The following is an 18,839-nucleotide window of genomic DNA, read 5'->3' on the forward strand; positions in this document are numbered from 1 at the left end:
ATCATATTATAGCGTACAAATAGAACCTAGGTAGAACAAACATTGCATGATTGAGTCTAAATCTTTAGTGTCATCTCACAGTTGGGGTTACTCAAACCTGATTTAGACATCTGTGGTAAATCTTTGCAGCACCTAGGATGAAACTCAATGGGTATACCAACATCATACCTTGTCGTCACATACTGGCGGTTTTTTATGTGGTGACAGATGGCAGAAATAAATAAAGCGCTAGGACTTTTTTTACCTTGCCGTTTCCACTTCTTTGTACATTTCCTCAGATCTATTCCAATAGTTTCAGCAATGTCCCTCCTTATATTGATGTTATGATTATTATCCCTAATATGGAGATGGTGATTGTTATTCTCTGACAAATCAAAATCTGTAGCAAAAGAGTAGCCAAGAAACGCACAGGAAGTTGTCCCAACGACAATGCTGAAATACCAGTTTTATGATTGATGTCTCCGACATTAGTTCAACTTTCATTTCGAATTACAATAACTTCTAACCAGAACTAGATATCATCATAAAAAATAAAAAAAACTGAGCAGATATAAATGTTTGTGTGGCCAGCATTTGTCGCAAATTAGCTCTTTTCAAGAAGGTTGTTCTACATAAGACATTATGCAAAATAGATTATGCCTTATGTAGAACACATATTATATATTATGCTAATAATTTAATGTATTAGATCATTATTATTTATGCATTAAAAACCAAAATTGCACAGTTTAAATGCTGAGGGCTAGGTTAAATGTTACGTTTTTAAATAAGCATTACGATGAAGGGGGGGTTTAAAAGATGAAGACGGAAGAGCCAAAGGGGGTATTTAAAGTGAGATCACAACAGGCTGTGAAGCATGGTGAGAAAGGAAGAGAACAAGGCCTGACAGAGTTCTTTGGAGGGAAAAATCATGGAGGACACTGACAGAACAGAATCAGCGGTCTGTAACCAACTGAACACTCAAAATGTGTAGACCGCGTGCATGTACGCATACATGCAAGTGCATGGGTATACTCGCTCAAAGGTTTCCACTGTGATAGTGACTGATTACAATGTATGTGTCTGTGCATGCTTGTCTGCATGTAAATGTTGCTGAGTGTGCACATTTGAGTCCTTTAGCAGTTCCAGAGTTCCACAGAGGCAATGAACCAAAAGAAAACCTAAAGGGAACTATACCAAAAACACTCAGATAAGCATTATCAATCACACATTTTCTCTCTCTCTTGTGACAGACAGACAGACGCACAGATAGACACAGGTATGTACCTTTTCTGTATTCAAGAAGGAGAGATATTGTACATTTGCAGACATTGTAGCAACATTTAAAAAAAGAACTAAACAAATGGCCACAGAGAAAAATGGGAGTGAAGCCAGAAAGAGGGCAAAAAAGACAGAGGAAAGGAGAAACATTAGGAGAAACAGAAAGAGGGAGAGACAAAGACGAGAAAAAAATCAATACAAGTGAGATGGCAGCAATGGAGGGAAAGAGGTCACAAATCACCAGAGCCAATACTTTGTGTGCCAATAATGTATGTGTGCGTGTTTGTGCATGTGTAGATGTGGAGTCACGGGTCATTGCTACCAGACTAATAACCACTCACACTTTGGCTAATGGAGACAAAGTAAGTAACCTGGTACACAACATGTCATTAGCACACTTCAAGGCTAATGGAGATATACTGTGGTTGTACGCATATGGCTTAAGCAAACACTGGAGAAATGCCCTTCGCAATAACATATGCGATCTGCACAAATTATGCTGATCTGCACCTTACACAACATTAATTAAAATGGAGATATGGTAAGCATGTTTCAGCAAATGTCACTGCTAATAATGAGATTGTATTAACACCTGTCTGGAGGAGTTTTTTTTTTTTTTTTTTTTTTGGGGGGGGGGGGTAACTTTTTGTTTCTTTTATGTGCGGCTTTGACTGAAAGCCCAACAGTATCAAGTTAGCTAGCTTTATATATATATAAATAAATAATTTTCTGCATAATTGCAACTTATCCAGAAAGTAAAGTTTACAACACCGTCTAAGGACTTTTTATTGAAATTTAAAAAATATACAGATTTCACCTTGGGAAATGTATGCAAGCCCATGCAACAGACAGCGTCTCTATAGGACACACAAATCCCTTTGGGGTTGCATCAGGAAGGGCATCTAGCATCAAAACTCTGCCAAGTCAAACACATGAAGCTACCCACTGTGGCAACCCCTGGTGAATAAGGGAGCTGGCGACAGTAGCTTCTGCACTGACAGAAGACACTGTGGAAGCAGGCAGTCCATTGTAAAATCAGTGCATCACTAAGCATGCATTCATATTTTACTTATCTTTTTAAACTTTGTTATATAAAAAAAAGCTTGATTTCTATTACTGAGCTTTATGTAATCACAAAAATTGCAATAAACATACTTTTTTTAAAAATTCAACATTGCTCCATTATTCAGTCCTCAATATTTAATCTTTCAAGACAGTAAATCATCACTGATTACCCTTTTGTTTTGTTTTTTCTCTGATTTTCCACACTTAATGTCTGCATTTCTGTTACTCTACTTATACGAGCAGTAAAATGAAACAGGGCACACAGAGCTTTTTAACACAACTTTTGGTTGTTTTACATTTGCTGTGTTTGTTTATCTATTTCATTCTATCCCCAGAATCAAATTTCTCTGTGTTTCAACACTTAAGCTGACTTTACATTTTCTGCTAAAATATGAGAAGACAGGCAGAGAGAGGTGGACAGGAGGCACAACAGGATCCATATCGTCTTTCTCCTCAGTGTGACTCCCTGATAGCTGTTGGCCTTTTCAGTCCTCTTAAAGATACCCTCCATCAACATCTCTCCTTCAGCCCCTACTTCTCTCCCCTGTTTCCTCAAGCTCAGGTTTTTATCTGACTTTGCTCACTCCAGTTTCAGGCAGTGGAAATTAGAGTAGAGCACAAAACAGCATGAGGCAGAGAGAAAGGAAAAGAAAAGAAAGGAGAACGGCAAGTGAGGAGATGGGACAGTGGGGAAGAGAGGGAGAAAGAAAACAGATAATAAAAGCAGTATGGGGGTCAAAGCTTCTAGCTGTGCTGCTGAAACAGCAGGAAACAAAGAGAAGTAAACAGCTTACAGAGTATAGGTTTTACCAAAGACAAACAGATAAACAGTGCACACACAGTAAATTCAAAGACCCTACAATAGATTTCTAAGCGATTAACTAAAACTGTGTACTATAATACTGTATCTATCTATACAGATATATACATATATCTAGCATTTGTAATTAGTTTTCTAATTTCATTGCCTATATTTTCAAAGTGAACTAAAAGCTTTGTCTGACACCAAAAAAGGCGTTCTCTCATCATTTCAACTGTGTTGTTTGCACTTTTCATCTGTTTATTTAGAGCAGAGAAATTATTGCCCATTATTGTAATCAAATTGCTGTTATCAAACAACAACAACAACAACAATGACTTAACGCAATCTTCGATATCACCAGCTCTATTTAATTATTCAGTTGCCATATTTTGTATGTGTATACTGATTATTGTGTGGTTGAGATGAAATTTCCTAGAGCAGCAAATTATGCAAACTAAAACACATCTTGAGCAGTTCCAAAATCCAAAACTTCCAAAACTTAATCCATGTTTGACCAAGACCCGAGGATTACTCTTTTCTATTTATATAACACCAAATCATAATAACAGATTCCTCGAAGCACTTGATATTGTAAGGTAAAGGCCCTACAATAATACAAAGAAAACCCCAACAACCACATGAACACCTATGAGCAAGCACTTTGGTGACAGTGGGAAGGAAAAACTCGCTTTTAACAGAAAGAAACCTCTGACAGAGACAGCCTGAGGGAGGGGCGGCCATCTGGTCGACAGGTTGGATGTGAGGGGAGGAAGAGAGGACAATTTCAACAGACAGGACAGACAGTAGAACTCGGAAATATGATATTTGATATTAATATATAAAATGAGCTTTATACACAATTACAAATCTACTGTAGAAACATAATAAAAAGAACTTGATGTATGTGGGGGGGTTATCTTAGACTGGGTGATCGAAATTATGTTAATAACTAAGTGTCAATTACTAGACAAGAGGACAGTTTAAAGCCATGGTTCATTAATTAAACAGAAAAATCCTCTCAGTAACATATAACTCAAAACACAGCAGCTAGCAAACAGCTGATGGAAGACTAATAAATGACTAGCAGCTGCACATGAATTGAGTACTGAGCACTGAGAGACAGAGGAGGAAAGAAAGATGGAAGATCTGAGGGCAAGACTGTGAGCATAAACTCATGAATAAACAAAACTGATGACAGCACGCCAACTTACCATCTTATTAACAGTTTTGTTTTGTGTTTGTGCTCTCAGCAAAAAAGTTAGTACTCAAATATTAGAAAGCAGTAAGACAGATGAAAAGGGAAAACATTTTTTTAAAGTATGTTTAAGAAATCAAATACAAGCAACACAATGGGGATATGATGCTATAGTTGAAGAGAAATTACTACTATTTTAATTTACCTTCTATGAAAATAGTATTTAACACTATATGCATACGAACCTTTGTTTCTGTGTCTGATTTGGTTAAGAACTGAAGCAGACACCAACTAGAACATCAAAGAAAGAACGTATACATACAGCACAATTTCTGCTTCCGGGATGTTCTTTGCAACAAAATATATTTATTTATTAGGGGTGCAACAATACTCGTATCGATATTGAACCGTTCGATACAGTGCTTTCGGTTCGGTACGCATATGTATCGAACAATACAAAATTTTTAATTTATTTTATCAACTTTCCTTCTGACGATGCTGTCTGTGTGGAGCGCTCAGTGGATCTGCGCTCGACAGTGCAGCTTAGGCGGAGTAGTCGAACGCAGATCCACTCAGCGCAGGGCAAGCTAGCGAGACAGAAGTTAAGCTCTTGTTGCAACATGGCAAATTGAACCTCTCCCACCCTCATTCAGATCTGGCGTTTGGAATTATTTTGGTTTTCATGTGACGTATGACCCTGAAGGTAAGCACGTCATGGACAAAAGTAAAACAGTGTGTCGGATGTGCCACGCAATGCTCAGTTACATTGGTGGGAACTAGTGCGTTAGCGCAGTTAGCTCATTAACATGTTGGCCGTCTAGCCCCATGCACGGGGCGATCCGCGGTAGCTCGTTAACGGAGATTTGCCGTGTTGTGGCGTTAACGTCATTTCAGATTAACGCTGACAGCACTAGTGGGAACACAACGAATATGACTGCACATTTATGCCGACATCATCCTAGTGCAAAGACAAGTGGAAGCAGACAAAAGCAACAAGCATGGATGCTACAAACTTTACCCGAGTCATTTAGACAGCCGTTAGCACATTGTTCGCCTTATGGGGACCTGATATGTTTAATATGCTGCTGAGAATATAGCCCAGAAGAAGCGGATAGTATAGCTTTTATTTTGGAAAGAGACATTTCTCTGTAATAAACTCTCTTTTCCAAAGATGAGTGATTTCTTGATCAGATAGATTAATTTTTTTATTACTTTGTTGTTTCAGCGACATTAAATTTAAAAACTGTACTTTTTAGTTAAAATATATATTTATAATTTTAATAAATGACAAATTAAAAAAACATGAACATTTGTTTGTATCGAAAAAATATCGAACCGTGACACCAAAGTATCAAACCGAACCGTGAATTTTGTGTATTGTTGCACCGCTAATATATATATATATATATATATATATATATATATATATATATATATATGGGGAGAGAGAGAGAGAGAGATATGCATAAGCCAAAATAACAATTCTGATTTATGCTGCTGTTTGTTGACCCAATTGTTTTTTCCAGCCAAGCATGTGTTTCAGTTTTGCTTGCTCTGGGGACCGAAGCTTATTATCAAGCAGGTGGAAACCCATAAGCTGAGCTCACGTCAACCTTAAGTCTAAGAAACCAGGTTGTGTATATCTTTGTATTCCTGCCAAAGCAACAGCATGATTCATCATTACCTAGCCTGCAGAGTAATACCATGTGCTGTCAAGCGACAAGTGTGGAACTTTGGCTGCGATCCAGTACATCGTTGTGGATCCCATTAAACTGTCCTCTGAACATCGCAGTACAGCACTGGCAGTGGGACAGCTGTGTACACACATCTGACATGTGACCTACCTTTCTGGACAAATAAAACATCTGAATAATGGATTTAACCTGTGAGCTTCCAGTGTACCAGTGAGACAAAAAATTTGGACACATCACAAAGAGCAAAATATCAACAGGGCCAGACACTGACAAATGCCCAGATAAATCAAAAGGGAAAGGGGGACTTAATTGACTATGCAGTGTAGGCATGTTAAAAGCCCATTTTAATGGTCTGATTTTAAATAACATGTAATACAAACAACCTCTGTATGATGTATGGCAAGTAACATCTGTGTCAAATATATGTGTAAATGATAAATACACCTCTTGTTCAAAGCTGCATGCTTACAGCTCATTTTCTGTTTTCACAGTGTTTAAAAATTATTATTATTTTGTTTTGGTATCAGTAAATGAATTAATTTAAATACATTACATTTTTGTCACCTGTCATTATAAGGATAGTCATGACCCCCAAAACTGAATCACTGAATCAAAAGACATGTCATTTGCCCCATATTTTGAAGGATACTGTTTATAACTATAATCATGAACTACACTTTCACACACTTACAAATAAATAAAAAAACAAAAACAAAACAAAACATAGAGATCACAATTAATTGAAGATGAGCTTTTCTATGAATAGAGTGGCAGAAAAATTTTAACTATGTATTCTATGAAGTCTATGTTGTGGTTACAGGACTAAGATGGACAGATTCTACACTTATAATGCCTTGCCTACCTTAGTCACTACAAGCCAGTTAGAAACAGATTTTGCAAAATCGTACACATACACCAGAAAGCTCCTCCACCAATACATAATTCTTAGATTTTAATGAGTTAAGTCTAAATATGTTGAGCATTTTTGCTATTTTCTAGTTTGTTTGTTTTTTAAAAAGCAATTTATTTTCCAGCTGTTTCGACGTAAAAGTACAGTTGGGTTTTGTTTTTTCATCCAAAAAAATCTCTCTCAAAAAGTTTGACAGTTGCCTTACAGCCACTTTCTGCTAAAGTCCAAGTAAATCTCTATTTAGATGTGTGTGCTAGCTTTTGCTTACCTGAGTTTTCGTCAACCCTTTCCTCCACAGTGTGGTCTTTCTGATGGACCCACTCGCTGTTGCACTTGAAGTAAATCTGTGTGGCAGGCGTTGCTTTGCAGTAGAGATTGACGGGCTTATTCTTGACAATGTAGCCTTCCTCAGGTTCAAACAGGAAGTGAGGTAAGGGTTCCGGTGGGTCAGAAGGGAAGGTTTCTGGGAGCTCACTCAGACTCAGGAAATCTTCGTCATCTCTCACTGCAAAGAGAAGGAAAATTTAAGTGTTCAAATGTTTTTCCCCTGTTCATTAGTCTGTTTTAAGAGAGAAGCCGGAACTGTGAATCTTGTATTCATTCAATTGCTTTGATTTCATCAGTAATATCTGTTTTATCCAAACTACTATGCTTTCCCCCCCTCATCATTATACAGTACACCTGCTTATGGAGTCCAGTTATAGCACTCTGTTAGCCATTAGAGCCATAAGAAAAAGACGTTCTTGGCTTTGTATGTGTCTTAACTTTATAAGTTAATAAAATTAAGACTGTACAATGAAGGAAAACTGATTGAAAGAGGGCAAAAAGAGTAAAGCTCCTGAACAAGCATACAACAAAAACTTGGGAGCTAGTCACTGGAGCTATCCTTTATGAGATTACTCACAGCAGTAAGCCAAGCAGACAAAGTACACTGATTTAGCCTGAATTTAGCAACAAATTGGTTGCCAGTTGACAAGACTAATCAGGGGCTTTTGTTCATTTTCAGTGGGAGCACATACAAGTTCTGGATTTGGAGAAATACCCATGAAGATTTGCAGTGTGAGTTGCTGTCAGAAAAAAAAACCTGCAGTATTTGTCCATCTTAAATCACAAACTAATCAAATATACATTTACATGCCTGTAACTTACAGCACTACCTCTCTCATGCAGAGTCAAAGCTGTACAGGTAGGGTCAACACCAGGGTTTAAAATGCATGGAATAATCTGGAGCAGCATACTGGCATCTCCAATTTACAGAAACCAAATCATATTCAGGTGAAGATTTTATAATATAAAGTCAGTTTATATTTTTTTGTGCGGAAGTCTGGTATTGCTACCAGTTAATGCCATGGAGTTGCTCACTTAAAGCAGATGGTCACACTTATGCCTCCTTTTTTCCCTTCTCATTGCTATAATGTGTTCATGTTATAGATATCAATAAAGTTGTGATCATGGCACAGCATCTGGCCAGTTGTACACAACAGAAGTGAGCAATCAAAAACTTTTTTTTAAAGTGGCATTTAATTTCAGATGTACAAAAGAGGTTGTGTGCCTGATTCTGTATGTCAGTCAAAGACACAGAGGCTTTATCGCCCAGAAATTAACAAAATGGTAATATGTTATGAATTTAAAAAGGGGAATGTATTACCACGCTAGACAGTGTGGTAAGGTTTAAGGTAATGGACCTTATTGGACTGGTGTAGCCTTTAGTGTCACCATTACATTGGGTCAGTCATAAGTTTAAATTTAAACTAATAATGCTCTTTAGTTTGACTTGCCATATCCCACCTTCAGCAGCCATATTTACCCCTGATTGAGAGTAAATGTAAACAAAATATGAATCAATGTACACAACAGTGAGCCAAAACCATAAATTTTCTAAACAAACAAACAAAAAACTAATTATCAATAACATAATTATAACCTCCATCCATTTTATTCAGATTTTAAATCTACAACTTTTCCTTTATATGTTTTTGGAAAACATGAAGAAGAGCAAATAAAGAAATGGGCAGGGAAAATATATACACACAGGCAGGAAATGACTGAATAAACTGAATGGCTGACCCCGAGGCCATCAGGAACTTTATCCTCCTCTCAGTCCATCCTGCTCCCTTACCTCCAACATCTTTTCACTTCTCGCCCACCCATGACCTCAATCAAAGCGACACCTGGAATGTTTTGTCACCAGGTTGCCAAGGTCGCCAAAACACAGAGGATTACAAGAGCCGGTGGGAGGGAGAAGAGCTAGGGTCTCATTCTCTCTCTCTCTCACAGACACATACACACACAGAGGCAGACACAATACACTTATTTTCCGAAAGTTCATACAAACACACACTTGCTCTCGCACACAAACAAATGTTTTTAACGTATAAGTTTCCTCCACTCCATCACCTTCCAGTTTCATTTGGACCTTGTGGACTGTCTAGACCTCTGTATGTATGTGTGCGCCTCTGTGTGTGACTGCCTCACCTGGAGATCTGTGACTCATCGGAAAATTTAAATACAGAACGCTACTGACACAACGTCATGGTTTTTCAGGCCAAATTTTTCAATTCTCCAATTGCACATAAACTGTGCTGTGAATACACACAAAAGCAGCATCCAAAAAAACGACACATAAATGTGTTTATGTGCTTATGCACATGCATACACAATCTTCCATTCCTCAACCATATCCATTTGTGCGCATGTGTAATTGTGGCCCTTATCTTGGAGAATAGAAATGTGCTGTGGGGCTAGAAGCTAAAAGCAGCTTAGGTAAAACATCAAGACACAAATAGGGGGAAAATGAGTAGGCAGCGTCCCCACTTTGATGTCACGAAGCTGACATTTTCTCTCTTAGTTCTGTAATTAGTTCTCTGAGAGTATGGAAATTGGTAGACATTTTCACTGTATAATTTCATTATCTGTGGGAAATTTTCTCCAACACTTGGTTATTTATCCAGTGTCATATTCAGCCATTTCTCTGTTAGTTTCTCACTTGCTGCACCGCCTTCTCTGTATAGCTATTTTTTGCTCCTTTTTTCCCCTTCATGAACCTGCTTTTGCTTTTACGCCCCTACTGCTTTTCACTTCGCCCCAATAATCATTCTCACCCTCATCTGTCATTCAGAGAGCTGAAGGGGTTCATGGCTCTGGAGCGACAGCTATAAATTATTGATTGGCACAAGAAACATGATAGCTAGAAAAGAGTGTTGGTGGAATGAGAAAATGGGAAGGATGGAGGGGGGAAAAATCTCTATGAATAAAAGCTTTGTTTCCCAAATGCTTACTGTTTCCTTCCACTTCTGCATCTTCCCTGTGCCTTCGTCTCCTCTCACAGCGCATCACTTTTGCCTTTTCCATCTGTTTTCCTCTTCTAAACCTTATCCCTCTTTCTTGTTTCACCACCTCCTTACACACCCACCTACCCCTCTCCCCCCGATCTCCTGACAGGGTGACTTAAAGATCCTAACAGCCCAGCTCATAAACGTCTTGCCTGAATGCTGCCACCACTAATGGATGGCTGTAGCAGAACAATGTCCAGGTGCGATTTACAGTATGTTGTAAATATGTGCCACTGGCTAAAACCCCATTTATTCCCTCCTTGAAGTCAGTAGGGAAGCCCACCTTAGAATACCTACAAACCAAACCAATAAATATCTGTAAATCTGCTAAAAACATATATCATCAGAGGCAACTAATCATCTCTGAACGTCAGACAATATTATGACCACTGGAATCAGTATAGAAGTCAATAGGTTACTGACAGATTGAGCAAAAAAAAAAGCAAACAATGCTGAAATAATTTAACATGGTATGCAGCAACCCCCTGTTGACAAGACAAATACTACAATATTTGTACAGTAAAAACAACAGGCTACTCACAGACTTTGCATGACTTAATGGTTTGCATCAGTAATACATTTTTGGGTTTGAATGGTTTCCATAAAACAAGGTTAATTTTACATGAAAAAGTGCAATATGAGCAGTATTTGATACTTTTTAAATCTTCCTGTTAGTTACAGGAGTAACAAACAAATATGTAAACAATTTGAAAAGCTGATGCTGGAGAGTGCAAAAAAAATGCATTCATTCCTCCAACCTAATGCCAAACAAAGCCAAACTTAGTGCCATATAAGGTCAAAATGCCTCTTGAGTAGGAGCATGTATGTGTGCCTGGGTCTTGTTTTGTTGGCGCTGCAAGTAGCATGCGATGCCTATCAGTGCAGTAGCCGTGGAAATCATGAAATCATACTTCTTAATGTCTTATCGGTTAGTTTCAATCTGTAGCAGCTGCAAAAACATTCACTTTCTGAGAAACGGCTATGCTCTAACTCACACACACACACACACACACACACACACACACACACACACACCGTAAATAGACATAAAATGGTAGCCACCCACCCCCACCCCTTTACCCCTAATCCAACCACTATTGACAGCATACACACATCCACAGACAACCAAACAAACCTAAAACAATCCATATCTTTACAGCCAAATTACACAACTCACACATACAAAAACAAAGGAAAATGCACACACTTGCACAAACGTAAAGGTGCAAAAGTGTTTTTATGCACCAAAGGATTCCCATATTTCTCTGTTCTCTAGCTCTCGCTCTTCCTCTCTGGTTGTGTCTCTCACAAACACACATTGTTTTATGAACACAACAAATACAATTTTCCCATTACTTACACTCATTTTTTCCTGCACACACATATGGACAAAAACACATCCTTTACACTTTAACAGATTCAACTTAAAATGACCTATTTGAATCTTGAAAGGTTTAGGGAGGTGATTCAGGGAGTATAGGGAGGTGAAGAGAAAGATGAAAACTGAGAAGACTGAGAGATGATGGCCCAGCAGAGGGCTAATGTATCATTGCCGTGGAATTGGATATATGATGTCAACCATTCTCTCTCTTGCTCGCTCTCGCTCTCTCTCTCTCTCACACTCACACACACACACACACACACACACACACACACACACACACGCAAAACAAAAAGACAAGCAGCAGGTCCACAAACATGCAACCACACCCGCCCAAAGCATCTGTTCATGCAAGCTCGTGCGCACACACACGCACAGATAGACAGTACTCTAAAGCAGCGGTCCCAACCCCCGGGCCTCGGACCGGTACCGGTCCGTGAGTCGTTTGATACCGGGCTGCAAGAGTTGAGGCTCAGGTGTGAAATGTATGGTTTTCAGGGGTTTTATCAGTTTTCAGGGTTATTTTGTTATCGTTTTTATCGTTAACTTGGTTTTCCTGGGTCTTTTCACGTGTGTTATGAATAAATCTTTTTTCGGTACCGGTACTAGTTTTATTTTGTTGTATTTATCCGAGACACCTTAAAAGCCGTAAAGGTCGGGCATAAACCGGTCCGTGGCGCAAAAAAGGTTGGGGACCTCTGCTCTAAAGAACATAATAATATCAGCCATGTCTATAGAGCAGCAGTTGAGCATTTCTGATTTCCTGTTGTCTTCCTTCTCTTTCTCTCGTTCAGCTGCTTTCAGGATTTGCTGTCATTGCAGACAGATTTTAATATTCTCTTTTGAATTTTTTTTTCTTTTCAATCTCCCACTGCGTATTCAGTACTCAAATTTCTTAAGTGTTTACCCATCTCCTGTTAAATTATTCATCCTTTGAAATAGCTATATGTGTGGGTAAGGATCCATTTACCCACTTTTGCCTGAAGGTATACCTGTAAGCCAGGACAACTGAGCAGAATAACAGAGCAATTTCATTATTAATAAAACCATTATTAAAGATTTATATACTGTATATTGTTATTATAGTAGGGTATGTTTCTCCAACTAATTTCATCTTTTGTTAAAAAGTGTCATTAAGACAGATTTTCATTCTAGCTTCCTTTAAAAAAACAAAACAAACAAAAAGCTTGGTGGTCAAAACCTGTTTTTACTCACAAACCGAAGCACTCCTTACACAGTCTGATGGGTAAAGGCTATTCACGATGCCTTTACTAGTGGACACAACATTGAAAAAGTAGTCATGGTATTCTAGGAATCACACAGTTAAAATCTTGACATATTATCTTTTGAATGTCAAGTATTTTAGATTTTTTTTAATCACATTTGTGAGAGTTATTTTCAGGTTGTAAGTGGTTCTCGTGAGAGGCAGAATGACCAAATACCAGAAAAGCTATGGTGGTTCACAAATATCATGATAAAACAACACCACCTGTGTGCAAGTGTAACAGTGTGAGCTGTTCTTACAGAAAAATCTGTTATAAAAAGGGGATCAAGTGACTAAGTTTGTTGAACTACTTGACATGAATGTCCCATTGCTTTGTAAACAACGCAGTAAGTGATCTCACATTTTTTTCTGCATCTGTTTGAAACTTAATTTTATCCTCAGTCTGAACTCTCCAAGCAGAAAGATTATGTAAATTATGGGTAGACACATCAGCATTCTACTAACTTTGTTCAATTAAACATAACTATATTTTAATTATAAACTTTAGGAGAAGTATATACCAGTGTAAATCCGTGAAAACACACAGGATTATATCATTATCAGTATGAGGACTCTTGATTGCTGGTTGCAGTTTTACATGGAATCTCAAACAAGAAAAAAAAAAACCTACTGTGTTATTTTGTGTGGCAAAAAGTGCTGCGAGACTGGTTGATGAATCATGTCTACCTGATGGATATAATATACACAAGACACTTTTTGTTATAGCCAAGAGCCATGCCAGGTGATGCATAAAGGCAGGGGATAGGTGAATGTTAGACTGTTTAGGAATGGAGCAGACAGTGACAGCTGGCTGGCGTCCTCCAGCTTTTAGTGTATGACATGTAAGGCCCCAGCTAAGCCTGGAACTAGATTTACAGTTCTGCCTGAAGAGGGCTGACTCAAGTCAGGCTACAACTTGCCTCATTTGAGAGACCCAAAAAGAGAGCCCCTGTCTGAAGGATTAAAAAAAGTATAAATCTAACGTATCCTGCAGCCTTTTTGTTGAAACCTATAGCATATACTGTAATAGAGCCTACGCGGTCTGAAGAATTCATTCAAGTTAGCAATGGAAAACAAAAAAAATGTAAAAACATGAAGGAGCTAAATGCTTTTTGTCAATAACTTATGCAATATGCTTTTTTAACTTTCTGATGTTTTCCTTTGTTAGAAGTGTCACTCTGTGTTAAAAGCACATGCACACCTTCACATAGTCTACAAAATTCACGGCTTAAATATCTATTTTACAGCTCCAGATACAAACTCACATACTTGACTCCAAATCTCCACAAACAGATCATGTTCATTTTATTTAGTTCCATATTATTAGTAATCAGTTCGGAGAATAGTAAGCACATATTGCAGCATGTGCATTTTAAAAATCAATGCACATGCTGCAATATGTGCTAATATTATGCAGTCATACATGTGCATGCATTTGTGTTTGCATCTGTATTTATGTGGATGATGTGTGTTGAGATGAATGTTATTATACTGTGCTTGCACATTTAAAGAAGTATGAATAAAAGCAGATACTAAATGCTCTAAATTGTTCAGTTAGCATTTATTTAATACAGTTTATTTCAGTCATCTGCGGCACTAGTACAATAACTATAGAGTTGGTTAGCTATCATTTGACTTACATATGCCAACAACCACTGAAGGAATTTGACCATGAAAGTCACATTCACACAGGGTGTGCCTGCCAACTTTTCAGACCTGACTTTTTTACCAGTTTTTAGAACAAATTCCAATTTAGCATACAAATTACTTGCCAGGATACTTCGCCAAATATTTTTAAAAAATTCAATAAGATCAGTTTCTTCAACAATTTAATAAAATGAAAAGTCAACAGAAGCTTTCATCCCAAAGCAAATTTAAATTGCAAAGATCACTGATACCACTGCTATATTGAGGTCAAAAAAATTAAGATAAAAGCAAAGTGATTAATACAAGAAGGGAGGTAATGAAAGGGAAAATAACAGAGATATAGAAATCCCTTCAGGTGTCGCCTGAGTCATGTTTGGTAAAAAGTCACATTGAGAAAATGACTCGCACAGTCACAGTTGGACATACATCACACATATATAAAATTGGGCACAGGCGCATTTTAAACAGGGACACATGCCGCACAGGAGCAGCTGATGCGTGGGTGTTTGCAGGTAGGCAGTGTGAAAAAATTCTGCATCCATTTTTTTTTTTTTTTTTATATATATAGCTGTCTTTGCCAAGCATTACATGTACATGAGACACACACAGAAAGATACTTCACAGGACTTGGGTGTTACTTTTCTTATCATGGTGCATCTTTTGTTCTCACATTATTGCCTTTCCTTTACTTTGTGGCTGTCATTCCATTTCTCTACTGATCACGTCTTCAGCTATTTCCTGTAAAGTAATCTGGCTCAGCCATGGAGGGGCAAAAAGAAAAAAAAAGGGGAAAGTATAGAGTATTCTGCCACATATGAAGAACCTGAGATCAAGCACGCCTCATTTCTCTTTAAATGTCTCATAAGCCAGGGCTTATCTCCAGTTTCTGCAGTGCAAGTCAGCTTAGGTGTACTGATACACCTCAGTGGACAGCACAGGCTGGTCTGTAGAGGGTGCTTACATCCAATTCTCCTCTTTCTAGGTAGGTAACAAGCAATGAGGCTTTGGTTGTAGTTTTTTTGTGTACATCTTTGTGACTCCTGAAAGCACACTATCAGCTGACACGATCATGGTGAGGAGACCTGTTCGAGTCTTTGGCCATAATGTGAGTCTTCTTTCTGATCTAGGTCAGGTGTGAGAACCAGTAAGGACAGGCCATTTTCTGCAAGTCTCTCATCTCTCTACTCCTCCTCTCTAGCTATGGATGTCATGCAACCAACACATCATTTTCATTTATATTTTCTCACATATATCTGTTTTGCCCAGATTCACAATATGATGCAGTTTTCTGGCAAAGTGTAAAGAACTGGAGCTTACAAATCACCAAAAGAGTAATTTGCAAAACTGATTAATCACAGGGTCTCTCAGAAATTGAATAATGCAGTAATACTGTAGTAAGAAACCAAACGTTTAAGCAGAAAAAAACAGAGCAGTGCACAAGGAGAAACAGGGAAGCACATGGACAGTCAGAAGAAGAATAATTATAGTAATTTCACAATCATGGACAGTTATCAGCTCTGTAATGCACAACTTTAATTTGGCATTACGCACAGGCTCAACTGTACTCACATCACAGACAGCCACATGCAGACGGAATACCTCATTTATATGCATAGTCTTATGTAAGCTTGTGGGGGTACAAACTTGTGTGAGTTGCTGTGTAATGTTATCTTCCAGATGGATTCTGTCTCCCTTATCCCAGGCCTGAGGGAAAAGCGAGGCTTTGCTTTCATTCATGTTATACTATCACAGCTCAGTATCGCTATTAATACAAGCAGCCAGCACAGGGCAGTGCATTAGAATATCAAAACACTGGCTGGGGAAGGACTTCTATTTTCAGGGAGATAGGGTAATGTTTTTTCTGTGAGGCAGACAACTAATAGAATGGCCAACTGGTGGTGTGCATGTCTGGGCTGTATGATCAACATCTCATTCTCCAAATAGGTTTCACTCTGTTCATCATGTGCACTTGCATAATTTTCCACCTGTCAGAATCTTTCCGTGCAGGCTTATGGGTCTTTATGATTTTTTCCCCTCCTCCTATCTGTTTGAGTCTCTCTCTTCCTTTTCATCTCGGTTTGTGATGTCTTCCCTGGTTTCCTTAGACAACCTATGCATATTCACATATAATGCATACCTTACCCTTCTTTTCTTCTTATTGTTTGCAGCCTCGTTCTCCTTTTGCAGTGGAGTAATGACATAGATTTAGCCATCCGTCTTTCTTAGGTCAGTTCCCCAGAGGCACATTTCACACAGTACTCTACCCACCCAGCCACTTTGTGCAGGACCCGATCTCCTGTGCCTTGTGGCTTTTTCATACTCTTTTTTTTCCCCCCACTCTTTTCTTTCTGTTCTTCAGATGCATTAGTGTTTCCGTGTCTTCCATCCTGTCTCCTTATCCAAATTGCTTCATACTGCTCTACTCATTTGCCTTAAAAAGGAATTAAAACTCAATGCTTTTCCCAGTTTTGAAGATTTATTGAGGACAAAGCAGCACAATATGTTCACACACACAAACATACACACACACACACGCAAACATACACACAGACACAAACACACAGGAATAATAAAATCAAATGATAAAAACAGCTTACAGGCTTATTTCATTTGAAGATTTCCCCATATTTTGGTGATCTTATTCAGAGCTGTAGATAAAATTGGATCTGACATTTCACTGCTCATGCCTTTCACCATCTGCAGGCTCACCACTTCTCTCTTCCCTTCTTATCCCTTTTCTCTCTCTCTGCCGCCCTCATCTCTCTCCCAACTTCAACACTTGGTCTCTCTCACGCCTAGCCACAATCGCTCGTCTCCCCCCCACCCCCCCACCCGCTGTGTCTCTCTCCTCCTTCTCAATCTTCCCTCCATCCTTTCCTTTTTCTTTCTGGCATATTTCCGCACTTCCTGCTCTCATCTTCAATCCCCATTTCACGCCTTTATCCATCTACACACACACTTCCCCAATGCTTCATCTCCTTGCTTTGCTCTCTGGCATCTTTCCACACACCACCTCCTTCCATCCTCCTTCGCTCATTCTTCTCTTTCTCCGTTACCACTTCATCTCAAACTCTCCACATTTTTCACAACCTCTCTTACTCTATATATCCTACCTACCCTCCCCCCGGTTTGGTCACTATAAATAGAGCCTCCAGGGGGTTTCATAATGGACTCCTGTATCTGACCCTATTACAGAGACATTACTGACCATACTTTTCGCTCTTGCTTTCTTTTGTCATGCACACACAGTAAACAACAGTTTCTCTCGTCTCTATTTTAGCTCAGTAATGCATACACCTTCTCTGACTTTTAAACTAGGTCACTGGCCTGACTAAAGATGGTAAAGCTATTTCTTCATCAACACTTTTTCCCTATTTATTATCCTTCTCATTAGTTTTTCCTCTCCTTTAGGTTTAATCTTTTTTTTAAATTGTCTTTGATTTGTATTTTTTCTTTTTGTCTGGGATTGTTTACACTGTTTTAAAATGCATCAAATTAAGATTTCTTTGAAAGCAACATCTTTGGGTTCGAGCTCACACCTTATAGCTATAAAAATAAATGGCAGGATTACTAATGTGCCATAAAAAGCGCCAAGGAATTTTGTTCCATTATGGTGAGAGCAAGATGAGGAAGAAAAGATTAGGAAGTGTCCTAATTACCTTTTATTTCGTACAGCACTACTTTCTGGATCAAGGTTCACTTGAGCTTATTGGAAGTAAAGCAATGGTTACAGCACACAAGCACGGGCATCTAAACAGTAAGCCTCTGTGAGCGTGTTGTGTGAGCGAGATGGAGAAAACTGGAGGAGGAGCAGGAAAGAAACAGGCTTATTCTATTTTCAGCTCTATTTTGGTGAAATCCGAAGACTTTTAAAATTACACAATGGGTTTTTGAATGGGTTTCATCAGCCCCTGGGGCGAAGAACATTGCCAGCCCATACAAGGCTGAATCGCAGATAAATTCAAGTGACCAGAAGGAAAAGAAAATTCATAGTGGGCCTGAATGAAACCTATAAAAAGACATATACTCTAGACATCTAGTTCTGAGCTGAGAGACCTGAAGTAATTGACATATTTGGGGCAAGGTCAGAGCTAGAACATACTGTAAATACTACCAAGATTTGTTGAATGTTACAATGAAATAAGCTATTAATAACCATTTCAGTGTAAATGAACACAATGGCTTCATTGTATTGGTAAAAGCATCGTGTTTCCTCTGCTGGATGCTTTCTTCCCACCATGCATCCTGGTGCAGGGGGTTTCAGAGGTAAGCTATCCGCATGATATAAA

At 38.5% G+C, this 18,839-nt stretch overlaps 1 protein-coding gene across 2 annotated transcripts in view; it reads right to left on the minus strand.

The window, feature by feature from the left end:
* LOC113033572 (netrin receptor UNC5C) overlaps positions 1-18,839 on the minus strand; it is a 184,688-nt gene that overhangs the window by 87,577 nt on the left and 78,272 nt on the right. For both annotated transcript variants that reach the window (XM_026187526.1, XM_026187527.1), the window contains exon 2: positions 7,195-7,431. In XM_026187526.1, coding sequence (XP_026043311.1) covers positions 7,195-7,431 — 237 coding nt within the window. The remainder of the gene's footprint in view (positions 1-7,194; positions 7,432-18,839) is intronic.

Source organism: Astatotilapia calliptera, chromosome 12, assembly GCF_900246225.1.
Source record: "Astatotilapia calliptera chromosome 12, fAstCal1.2, whole genome shotgun sequence".
In the NCBI taxonomy this organism is placed as follows: Eukaryota; Metazoa; Chordata; class Actinopteri; order Cichliformes; family Cichlidae; genus Astatotilapia; species Astatotilapia calliptera.